This window comes from Brachyistius frenatus, unplaced genomic scaffold, assembly GCF_029030835.1.
Source record: "Brachyistius frenatus isolate BFR_SWC_R1_liver_20210118 unplaced genomic scaffold, ASM2903083v1 Contig_9, whole genome shotgun sequence".
In the NCBI taxonomy this organism is placed as follows: Eukaryota; Metazoa; Chordata; class Actinopteri; family Embiotocidae; genus Brachyistius; species Brachyistius frenatus.
In genome coordinates, this window is record NW_027210608.1 from 7,475,832 (window position 1) to 7,487,666 (window position 11,835).

At 43.3% G+C, this 11,835-nt stretch overlaps 1 protein-coding gene across 2 annotated transcripts; it reads right to left on the bottom strand.

Moving 5' to 3' along the window:
- Positions 1-334: 334 nt before the first annotated feature.
- Positions 335-5,729, bottom strand: styx (serine/threonine/tyrosine interacting protein). Of its 2 annotated transcripts, XM_069690564.1 has the most exons (11): positions 5,514-5,729; positions 5,115-5,147; positions 4,591-4,644; positions 4,375-4,472; positions 4,187-4,247; positions 4,033-4,069; positions 3,912-3,951; positions 2,891-2,941; positions 2,675-2,747; positions 1,121-1,214; positions 335-935 (listed from the first exon to the last, which is right to left on the bottom strand). In XM_069690564.1, exons 1-11 carry the CDS (start codon positions 5,571-5,573, stop codon positions 862-864), a joined length of 675 nt encoding a protein of 224 aa, XP_069546665.1. In that variant the 5' UTR covers positions 5,574-5,729; the 3' UTR covers positions 335-861. The 2 variants fall into 2 exon arrangements, with proteins under 2 accessions (XP_069546665.1, XP_069546663.1); XM_069690562.1 differs by having other exon boundaries at positions 4,033-4,247.
- Positions 5,730-11,835: the final 6,106 nt, after the last annotated feature.

An 11,835-nucleotide genomic window follows, 5' to 3' on the forward strand; every position in this document is an offset into this window, starting at 1 on the left:
GATGCAACATCCCAAAAACTGTGGCCTCAACAGGAATGGATATACAAGAATGTGAATTCTGCCACAGTAAAAGACCCAGAGAAACCCAACATGTTTTACATGAACTCCAATGCAAGTAGATTTCCATATCTATGAATGAATCGTCAATATAAAGGCACAATGTTGGGACAGTCGACTAATAACGGTGCATATCAGTAGCTGTTGTATTACTTACCGACATACACAGCAAGGCTTCCAGATAGCTTTTGTTTGAATAATAAATACAACTGCATTTTGAATAACATCCTATTTTTTTTTTTTTTATGAAGCAGAAATGTATACAAAGACACAGCAGAACAGGACTCATGACCTCTTTTTATTTAGCAGTGAGTTATTTTTCCATTCCTTACTATCCCACATTAAGCTTGATATTAGTCCATAATCCTATTCCTCTCTCAATAAAGGCAAAGCTATTCCTCTTCTCGTGTCCTCCACCGGACGACGTCATGCCTACCTCACCTTTTTCCATCGTCCTCCTCCTAGTCGTCTACACAAATTCAAGTATCGAAAGTGCATTATTGCAATACTGTCCCGCTGCAAATGCAAAATGCTTTAAATACTATAAAACTGCAAAATATCTCCGATCAGTGCATACAGCTCAAGAAGGAAAAAAAAAAAAAAAGAAAAAAAAAAAAAAAGGGAGTTCTGAAATTTGCCCGACCCCCATCAGTACTCCGTGTCTCAGACACGAGTGCTCCCCTTCCCACCCTCGTCCCTTCCCCTTAGAAAAAGTTCAAATATTTACATTTTTAATCCCATTAAAAATGTAAAAAAAAAAAAAAAAGGAGTGCACTGTGCCACGCAGCTAAATATCAGCAAAGCTCATCCATTCTGTGCTGCTGTGACCTGCATCGCTCCAAAGTCTTCATCTTCCTCCAGGCTGCGTTTCCGGCTTCCTGTTAAAAGAAATTAAAAAAAAAAAAAATGTTGAGAGGCTTGCAATCACCAGATTGAAAAATGATTATTAAACCTTCTGGATTAAATCCCGCTAAAATTCAGGTGTGTGTGTGTGTGTGTGGGGGGGGGGGGGGGGGGGACAGACAAGTGTGGCTGTGCAGGACGGGGTGCGTTATGTACAAACCTGGCATCCCGGCTTGTAGTGAGAACGACCTGCCCAACTGCATCGGTGACATCATTTTAATGGTTAATTTGGCAAGGTAGATTGCTTCGTATTCCTGGGAAAACGAAAGCAAACAAGACATCACGGCTGTAGCACGATTGGAATAACATCCGTGGTTTAGTGAAGGCTCACAGCTTCTGAGGTATCTTTTGATTGTACTCAGTGACTCAACGAAATGCGCCTCTAAATCAGTTCATGGCTTCTTGCATGCTCAGTTAGTGAGCTAATGAAGTTCTGTGAATTTATAAATGGAAAGGCACCAAAACGTACGTAAACACACACACACACGCGCATCAATACTATTTTAAGTTCACGAGACAAAAAGCAACCCGAGCCTTGACATTTTCAGCAGGTTCATTGTTAAATGTGTCTTTGCTGCGGTCATGGTATTTTACTTATTGCCACTTTCAAAAATCCACCAAACGCATCGTTTGCCAGAGATTTTCCGCATACAACCGCGTGTCATACCAACAAAAACTAAACTGGTGACCAGATGTAAACAGCTGGCCTGCGTTGAGAGTTCACCGTCGGTGAACAAGACAGCGCACGTATTAATCGAGCATAAATAAAAAAAAACAACAACAACGTGCCCCAAGACGAGCACAAACACGTGCTCGTCACAGCTGCTCTTAATGTCGCCCGCGGGCCTGATGTCCTCGTGAGAATCTGCCTTGCGTCGTGTCGCCAGCAAAGGCTGACTTAATGCTCAGCTGGTATTTGCATACTAAAGCCAGGAAGATCATCTCTGCGGTGTCACACCACAACCAGACCAGTCAGAACAACAACACGCCCTGCGCTTCCACTGCAGCCGCTGTCTTTTGCATGCGACTTTTGCCAATGCGACGTGGTCTCCATTTCACGTTGCTTTCTTTGTGAAGGCAGCGCCAGAGGCCCGATTCATTTTGACGCAGCAATTGTTGATACTGACCTCTAAAGCCTATTCAGGACCTGGAGACTGTACGCAGGCTCGACTAACGCGTCGCACAGCCGCGGGATTCTGGGTTAAGTGAGAGTCCGTTCATTAAAGGAACCTGGTAAACTCCAGAGGAATCACAATAAGGGAATGCTTCACCGAGTCGAAGAAAACATTGAAGACTCTAAATGGTCAAAACTATTACACATAAATCATCCCTGATGAACCTGGCAAAAAAAAAAAAATATATAGAAATCATTTTCAGACGGTGGGCCGACCACTTTGCCAAATTCTCAGCGTGTGACCTGCAACACCAGCTTCGGACAACAGAAAGTGGACGCTTTCGTTTTGTGCGTCACGAATCGCTGAACATGAAAACTAAACAACTTTAATCTCTCGTCTTCTTATTGAACACGAGCCATTTATTTGTGCGGGTCCGGCAGGTCGGCGGTTCTTTTCGTTACCCTAATAAGGAACGAGTTACGCCTGTTCACCGCTCGGCCGGCGTGCCACAACTCGAGCGCGCGCGCGTGGGGGGAGGGGGGAGGAGAGGGGGTGTCACTTCTGAGCCTCGTGTCTCCGAAAGCGGAGTCTTTTTTTACCTGTAGCTGATGCACGAAGCCCACGTTGGGGTTGATGCAAAACCTCCTCTCCTGGACGTGGCTGAACGCGTCCCTGCAGAGTGAACACCACAGACGGTTACAATCCCGGGGGTTCCACTCGTTTTCTTCCGAGGTAAATACAGGAGGCCGCAGTTCGTCACGGGGACAAAACCAAAACAAAACAAACAAACAAACAAAAACAACAACAACACTCACCTGTATTTCATCCCAAACGTTTCCATGAGGTATGCGATCACTAAGGCGGCGCTGAAAGAACAAACGACGACAACAGAGCGAGGAACCAGGTTACTCGGGTAAATGGTGGGAGGACACGTCGATCCAGGTTATCCACGCTTCTGTCGTTCACCTGCTCCGCTGTTACTTTCTCCGCCTGCGGTCTTGTGTCGTGCGGGTGCGCGCGGGTTAGAAATCTGGTTTCAAACGTTATAAGTGGCCCAGAAATCGGTGTTTCTCGGGAGGAATCTACCGGAGGTGGGTGGAGGAAATCAGCTTTCCTTTTTTTTGGTTTTTTTTGCTCGATGGAATTCACAGAGGACGCCTGCTCAATATCAGATCCTGTAGGCGCTTTCGCTTCTTCACGCAACTGGTTTGGGGAAAAAAAATAAAAAAAATAAATAAAAATCCCGCAATAATGAACTTTTAAGCGCGACGTGTTCCGACGGCGGCGAGTTCGGAACGTTTCGGTCGACTGCCGTCGAGTCGGAGCGACGCTTGTGTGAAACGTTCAAAACGGTCGGAAGAGGCCCGAACAGACGATAAATAAACGACACCAAAAAAACAACAACAACAACAACAAAAAAAGCTTAAAGACTAAAAAAGCTGCTGTGGGAGTCAAGAGCAGCTGCTTGTGTTGGCGCCGGAGCCTTTTAATGAAAGGGCGAGCCCTCCCTCGGCCTCGTGCTGAAAGTGTCTCTCGGCAGCTCGGCGAGCAGCTCTTGAGAGGAAACTCTCAGGGGGGGAACTTTAAGCCCGTTTAATAGGGACTTCTAATCGTGGAGTACGATCCCCCCGGGGTCTTCGCTTACGTGACATCTGCAACGTCGATAACTTTAGAAGGCTGACGGTGTCTTGGTTACTTGTTATTATTCGTTGCTGTAATTTGGGCTGCGGTCCCGTCGTCTCAGAATTTAGTCAAAGGACTCGATGCGTAAAGTGAACTGATGTTGTGCGATATGTAGAGATATATATATATATATTTATAAAAAAAGAGCCTCACCTTCTTGATATCCCTGCGTTACCATGAACCAGTACCTTTCCTAAAAGAGCAAAGCAAGAGACCGTTGATCAAATACTTAACATTCAGAGCATGACGAATCAAAAGCTGCACGCATGCTTACCGTCTGTTGCTAAGCAGCTATCAATAAAGTCTTTAGTCTGTTGAGAGGGAAAATAGTGTGTATCGGGTGCAATCTGAATGCCACATCTCGCGGTCAACAAACAGCTTGTCAATGAAGAAGAAGAAGAAGAAGACGAGCTCGCCGGGTGACTCACCATAGGAAAAAAGCGGATTATATTTTCCACCGGATTGTCAGCAATATCTAACGCAAGGTATCTGCAAGAAAGCGCACTGTGAAACAAAATCCACTCCTTTTCAAACAACAACAACAACAACAGCAGCAGCAGCAGCAGCAGCAGGGATGCAGTATGCTGGTCACATCCAATCTAATCACAGGACTTACCTGAATGTATGAGGGAAATTAGGTTTGATAAAATTGGCTTCAATGTCTTGGCGGACACACACAATATGCGTTATGCCGTGTCTCTCAAGAATTGGCAGCTGGACAAAAGAGACAAATAAAGAAGTACAATCAGCCTTTAAAAGGAATGCTGACTGTCTGGCCTTCGCGTCTCCCGTGTCTCCGAGGGCGCAGCGGCGAACCTGCTGGAAGAGTTACCTTGCTTTTCATTGCGGCGGAGTAGGGACCTAAAAACAGTCCCGGTAATATCTCCTGAGAAGAAAAAGCACAGCAGAAAACAACCCCGGTGAACAGAACAGGCAACAACAGCGCTTCATCTGCAGCAGACTTTCAAACTGACGGTAAAAAAAAAAAAAAGAGAGGAAAACGGGGGTTTTACAGACGTGGAGCCTCTTCTTCTTCTTTTTTTAATTTTTACTCTTGTAGCAGTGAATCACTACCCTGGTCTGGAACAACACTCACCAGCAGCTGGATTACAAGTCTCAACTAGGACATCCATTCAAAAACAACAACAACTCTGTGTGTGATGTTTGTATCTCTAAAACGGGAGGTTTGCTCAAATCCAACGACCTGACAATCAATATGATGGACCGGTGTTCATTCAGACACCGGGTTTTTGTTGTTGTTGTTGTTTGTTTGTTTGTTTTAAATGTGGTGTGAAACATGAACAAACTGTCAAAAACCATTCTGCCCCCTACAGACGACGAGCTCCTCTGACGTACCTGCATTTCTCGTCTCATCGGGTAAGCCCAGTCCTGAGGGGGACAAAAAAAAACAAACAAACAAACAAACAGGGGACATAAGACCGAGGTTATAAGAGGAGGTGGAGGAGGTGGAGGAGACAGGACGGGGAGAAGACGTAAAAGCTGCCTCACTTCTTCGGTGCACATACGTGGCTAACGCTTTCAGGGAGCTACTCGGTGAAGACACGTCATAAAGAACCATTCACACAAACGAAGACCGTTTCACATTCACACGCTGCACCCCCTAAAACACACGACGTCCCGCTGCGTGTTGAGTCCCCCCCCTCACCCCCTCACCCCCCTCCATCCCCCACCCAGACAGTTAAAAGTCAGGTTAGCTCCCGCTAGCTGCTCAAAGACAGCGCGGTGTTTTCTCACCAGAAGGTCCTCCGTGGTCGCGGGCAGCGACGGGAACTGAAGTTTGTTGTCCTCGTCCATCCTGCTGTCCTGTTCGGGCGCCGCCCGGCCCGCCTTCACGCGCGGCGCTTGGTGTTTTCCTCGCGGCGGGGTTAGCTGGACAGTCGGTGCGATTTGTTTTGAGGCTCCACATGCATGTCCGCCATGCTGTCCCCTGACAGATGTGTCACGTGACGCCGAGGCAGAAGGCAGGCGGGCGCGTGGAGAGAAAAGGAGGGGGGAAGGGGAGGGGGAGGGGGGAAAGGTGGGCAACGACGACGTCACGCGGTCGATTTACGAAGTGCGCAGCTTCTCGACTGGAGGATTTTTTATTTATTATGCGCAGTTAATTATTGGATTGTGAAAATATGTAGAGTCATGCACCTGCAAGTGTTATTTGGTTTAAATGTATGTTAAAGGACAGGACTTGGTATTATTCAGAATTTATCCTGTTCACAACAGATTTACAAGCTATTATTAATTGTACGCACCGTTGGCACAGCACCATCCATATAGGTAGGTAGGTAGTTACTTTATTAATCCCCGAGGGGAAATTTTTTCGCTACAGCAGCATACAGAAGCAATAAGATAATAATAGAAATAATAGAATAAAGTAATAGAATAGAATAGAATATAGTAATAGAAAAGCAATAAGATAACAGTAAATAGCAGTAAAAAATATAAAATATAAAATGCACAGTATATACAGTACATTATATATATATATATATATTATATACAAACAAACCAAGAAACACAGTGTTATTGTACTGTGATGGATTTTGCCAGAGGTGAGTTATATACCAGTCGAAACTAGTAATTGTTTGATGTACACAAATAATATATTATATAGTTTCGTTGAGATAGTTTGATAAATAGTTTGGTCAAATAATTATTTGTATTGACTTCGAGCAAGTAGGCTACATCACCAAAGTCTCGCGAGACTGTCAGGGGTCAGGGTTTAGGAGTCGAGTACGAAGCAGGCAGCATGGCGGTAAACTTGGCTAATGCGGCCAGCTTGCTGCTCGCGTGGAGGTTAATTTAAAATGGAGATGTGCCTCACGTTTGCATCAATGCCAAATCTAACAGAGACAACCAAAGACTTCCCAACGATGTAGTGGGCAACAAAGAAGAGCGGGTCGACATGATCACGAGCACGTTAGCTGTAATAAAATCAGAGAGGACTGGGACTAGTATCTAAGCCACGTGACCCGCGGCAGCAGGGCCCATTCAGTCACCGATGGCATAAACAACACACCGGGCTGTGGTCTTCAGAAATCACCCGACCATGGACTGTGCTTCGTTTTGGCCTGCAGACATTTGAGTCGAGGGGCCGCCGGCTCTAGAAAGACACCTCGCTCACCTGCGACAGGTGTAGCGCCTGCTTAAAGATACACGGTTGTATCAAACTCTCAAGGAGGGACGTTCAAAAACCAGACGGGACACCAAGGGGATGTATAATCGGCCCCTTGATGAGCACACATCAGAGAGTCTTTAAACGTGACATCCACCGGTGAGTAGACTCCGTTTCCCTTCATTACAGTGTGTGATGGTTTGCGGTGGTGAGGGAGGTTAAATGCATCTATGCAGGTTTAGACTAGATCCGTCTGTGTTTAAAATGACTCCATGAACAGGATATTGTTGCTTGACACCCCCCACCCCCCTGATATTGTAGTTTATTTTGGAAAATTGACTTGTAACTCCGTGCTGTCGTCTTGCAACTACTGAGCCACTGCAATGATCAAAACCTGGTAGGATACAGCCCGTGCTTTGGTGACCGGAAACATTCATCTATTGCTTTAATAATGAAAAAAAAAATAAAAAATTCACATGTTGTCTCTGGAAATGTAATTTCTGTGATTCCAAGGCAACACGTTCTGTTCCCTGAGACTGAGATCAGGCAACAAGGGGGAAGTTATTACATGAAAAAAATAAATTAATAATGTCCAAACCAGCGGTTAGGCATAAGTCACAGGCGAGGTCGTGTCTCGGTGCTTTAAAACGGAAACTCTTTCAAAAACGTCGTCTTGATAACTAAATAGGTTGAGTCTATCTAATGCATGACCAGCTGCTTGTGTATGACCTTCCTCTGCATTAGACGACCTCAGATATTCATTGTGCGTTGCTGACGCCAGCTGTGCAGCTCTGGACCAGCAGCATACATACCGAGCACAGCGCCACCAATACTAATTATATCATCAATGGCTTATTGTCAGGCTTATTGTTTGTTTACAGACTTCAAACATTACATTTGATTCATATGCAAACATTGTCTTCACATTCATGCAATTATTTAATTATTATTTGAAAAGTTATTTGTTCAGATTCTCTTTGAGCTCCAGTGTTCTTAACATCAGGGATACTGACTGTGACTACTGGCTGCTATTCTAAATGAGGGAGAATTTATGGTTTGGAAAAGAAGTGGTGACAGAAAACGTGTGCGTTACATTCGTTTTCAATTTTGAATGACAAAATAAATAAATAAATTCACACAACAAGGACGAATTCATGGTACGTTTCAGCTGGGCACAGTTGAATGTGGCCGCTGTGGGCTGAACATTCAAAACTTTTATACTTTGGAGATGTATTTGACCTCTTTTTATGTTGCGTGTATCGTTTTCTCTACCTCCTTATCCTGTGTAAGGATAAGCTTTCACTCGGCAAACTCTGTTTGACAGTCTATCACAGGGCAGACACAAAAATAACCACTCATACTCATCTTTGAGCAATATTTAGTCTCCATTTCTTCAGTGATCATACTTCTGGAGTTGGCTTTAAGGCCTGTAATTATTCCATTTCTGAAATTATATATGTTTTACAGCAATGTTTTAATTTACATCAGCTAAAACATCTTTTTTTTTTTTTTTTAAATTTCAGCATCATTAACAACTTGAAGAGTGCAACATGTTCAGACAAAGCTGCAGCTCCATCCGTGTGGAGTCCTGCTGTGCAGATATTAAGAGCACATAGCCCGATGTCATCTGATTGCTGATTCCATTCGTTATCAACCCACACACTTTCTCTTAACTTTTTTCTTTCTTCTTATCATATCTCTCTCTCTCGTTCCTATCGCTGATAACAAGAGAAGAAAATCTAAAACAGAGAGTATGAATAATCTGCAAATTTTTGTTTGCTCTTTCTGATGTGGCATCTGTTTGTTGTTGTGTGACAGTGCAGCATTTTGTGATTTTTGTTTACGGCCTGGCCCGTGGGAGGGGACGGCACTTTTTTTTTTTTTTTTTTCTTCCGAGATCAGAGGGAGATGTGATCTCACCAGCAAAGGCTTGTACATGTGTGTGTGTGTGTGTGTTTTGTTTGCGCTTCCGAATAATGCATGGAGCACCAGCAGTCAGCATGCGAGGTGTCGCTTAAAGTCACTTCTTATCAGACGCAGATAAAGATGCATCCCCTACTACTGCTCCTCCACAGTCGCACGCACCTTGAAAAACAATCTTTGAAGAGTATCGATTACATGCAACTTCAGTTTGAAACGGTTTCCGTTTACACACATCTTCTCCCTTCTTTCCTTTATCAGCGTGCTTAAAAGCCCAACTGGTTTCCCCGTCATGCAGACATCCTGGCGACAGCAGCTCTTTGATAGTCTGTTGTTCCGTGTCGAATCAGAGATTAGCGGCCGTGCCAGATTCGTTTGGCAGAAATGCTGTGGCAAGACGTGAGGAGGAGGGAGGGAGGGAGAGGAAAGGAGGGGGGGGGGCAGAGTGGGAGTAAAAGGGAAGAGTGAATGACTGAAGTGACTCGTATAGCTCAGAGATTTTTGAGGTATTTCAGTGTCAAAAGTTCAATTGAAATCCCCCTTGGGGGAGAGCGGCGTGGTGGTTAGACGTACGCATAGAGAGGAAGCCGGTGAGGACTCACGATGGGTTTGACTGGCAGGGGCCGACACCTGAACGCTCTAAACGGATGGCAGGGCACTGTAAACGCGTTTGTTGTCAACTGTAAGTTAAGGACAGAAAGTATTGTTTGCGGTTGTGTTGAAGAGCGAGGACTGGTGGAGCGGGTGAGAGAGCAGCGGAGTGGTTGCTGTCCGGGCGGACGGGCGTGAAAATGAATGATGCAGTTCTTTGAGCAACGCAGAGTTTTGTGTCGACACATTTTATAGGTTGTAGTTATGGCCATGAGCTGCTGTGTGTTCAAAGGAACAGTACGGTATCTCTGAGCTTTTCAATCAGCCGCGGAGGATGAGGCAAGATACTTGGAATCTTTAGTCGTTTTCATAATGTCCCAATGTTTATTATGAACCAGTAAGACCAGTTCACCAAAAAAAGCATCACCAAACTAGTCTTTTAATGCCTCTTGGTCTTTGACACATCATAAAAAAAGAAATGGGTTATTTCTGATTAATTTAATTCAATCTAATTTACAAAATGAAACTGCATGTCTTTAATGTTCAAAGTGAATAATTTAAGTCCATCAGTCAGGGGTCATTTAATGGACTTTGGACCAATTTAATGGGTCATTTTTTTACATTAATAATCCATTAATTACACTTGAAACCGTGCGCCAAAGGCGCTACAAATTCCTTCGTGCTGCATGATTAGAAACTTACAAGCCCATGATACTACCCCTCAAGACTTTTATGGTGTATACACTGATTGAGCTCTTTGTGTGGTCTGTCTCTATCAGAATTGATTGAAGATAATGCTTTTAATGGCATGTGCCAGTACCGCACTGCTTCTGCCCAAGTACTTCACACACAAAACCCCAGTGTTGACACTGTCCTAGAATTACTTAAAATAACACAACAATAAAATCATGTATAACTTGAAGCAAATTTGAGTTCTAACTCATTATGCTGTGTCTAAGAATTGCACTACTTTTCTAAATAGATCAAATGCATAAATAACCCCTTGTTTTTATTTGGGAAAACACAATATTTGCATTTTACTCTGCTTTCTAAACCACTGCTTCCCATCAGCTGGGCTGAACATAAAATCAGTGAGAGGATGTGTTTTTAAAATTCTTTATTTGTTTTACCTAATTAAAGGAACACAATTTTTACATGCAAATTAGCACAATAAACAACAAGCAAAACACTACAAAACATAATTCTTAGGGATCCAGTTACATCCACATTAAGCACAAATTGTATTCAGTAAACCCTCCTTTTATAGTAGACAAAATATTGCCCCATAGAGTGGAAGGACCATGATATATTTAGCCTTGTGATTTTTTTTAAAAACTCACTCTACAGCTTGTCTTTGCTTGGAATAAACCCTGAAATAACTCTGTCTGTCTAATTGTCAGGCTCTTCAAACCATTTCAGTGGGGATCATCAACACACATCTGTCCATGTTGTTACACATCCTAATGATGTCAACAGAAATTAAAAACCAATACAGCGGAATTAAACAAACAAAACAATGCTTTAAATATTTATTTATTGCAAGAGTATGTCTCTTTTAAGCCTGTTAAAGTGTCATCTGAAGATGTATGTCACCTTGGGTCAGCTGAGGATCCATACAATTGCATCGTAAAACCAGCATAAAACCTGCTGTAAATTTTGGTTGAAATTGTTCTACGTGAAAGTAAACTCGCTGTCACTTTTAATGGTTGAACCACCGAATGGTGGTCTTCATCATCAGAGCATTTTATGGGAGGGGTGAGGATAAGAAAAGTAAGAGGTGAGAGGCTGAATGAGACTTTAAAAAAATTCCGACCAACTTCCTATCAGATGGTTCTCAATATTAAACGTAGTACTCCAGATTTTGCGTCTGAACCCCATAGTAAAGGCAGTAAGAAAAAAAAAGAGGAAAATATCATCGATTTGTCTAAAGATGAAAAATCCTTATAAGCCAGACAAGACCGACAGAGGTGAGGGACATCGTAGAACAGTAGCAGTACTCGGTGTTGAGCATTTACTTCCTATACTGTCTTTCTGATGCTCGATTTCAGACAATAGATCTGAGCAACACAACTCAGATACAGCTGCTAGCCACAATATATTCGGTAACTGATGTAACAAAGTTTAATTTAAGCTTACCTTTTATTTCAATATAACTACTATTATTAAAAATACAAAATAATTCCCTTTCTGAATTTTTACTAGCATAGTGATTTTGTTTGTTGGATCTGAGTTTACGGCAAACAGGGACATCAGCCAGCGTGTTTCCTTTAAAGAGATTGACATTCATGCCAACACAACCTCCCACTTTTCACGGGCTCCTGCACTTCAAAGAGGTACATCATACATAATCTTCACCTGGAATGATGGCTGTTAAATGAGCAACCCAATGAGCATAGCAATGACTCTATATTTACATGTATTAGCATGATGTGCATGTGC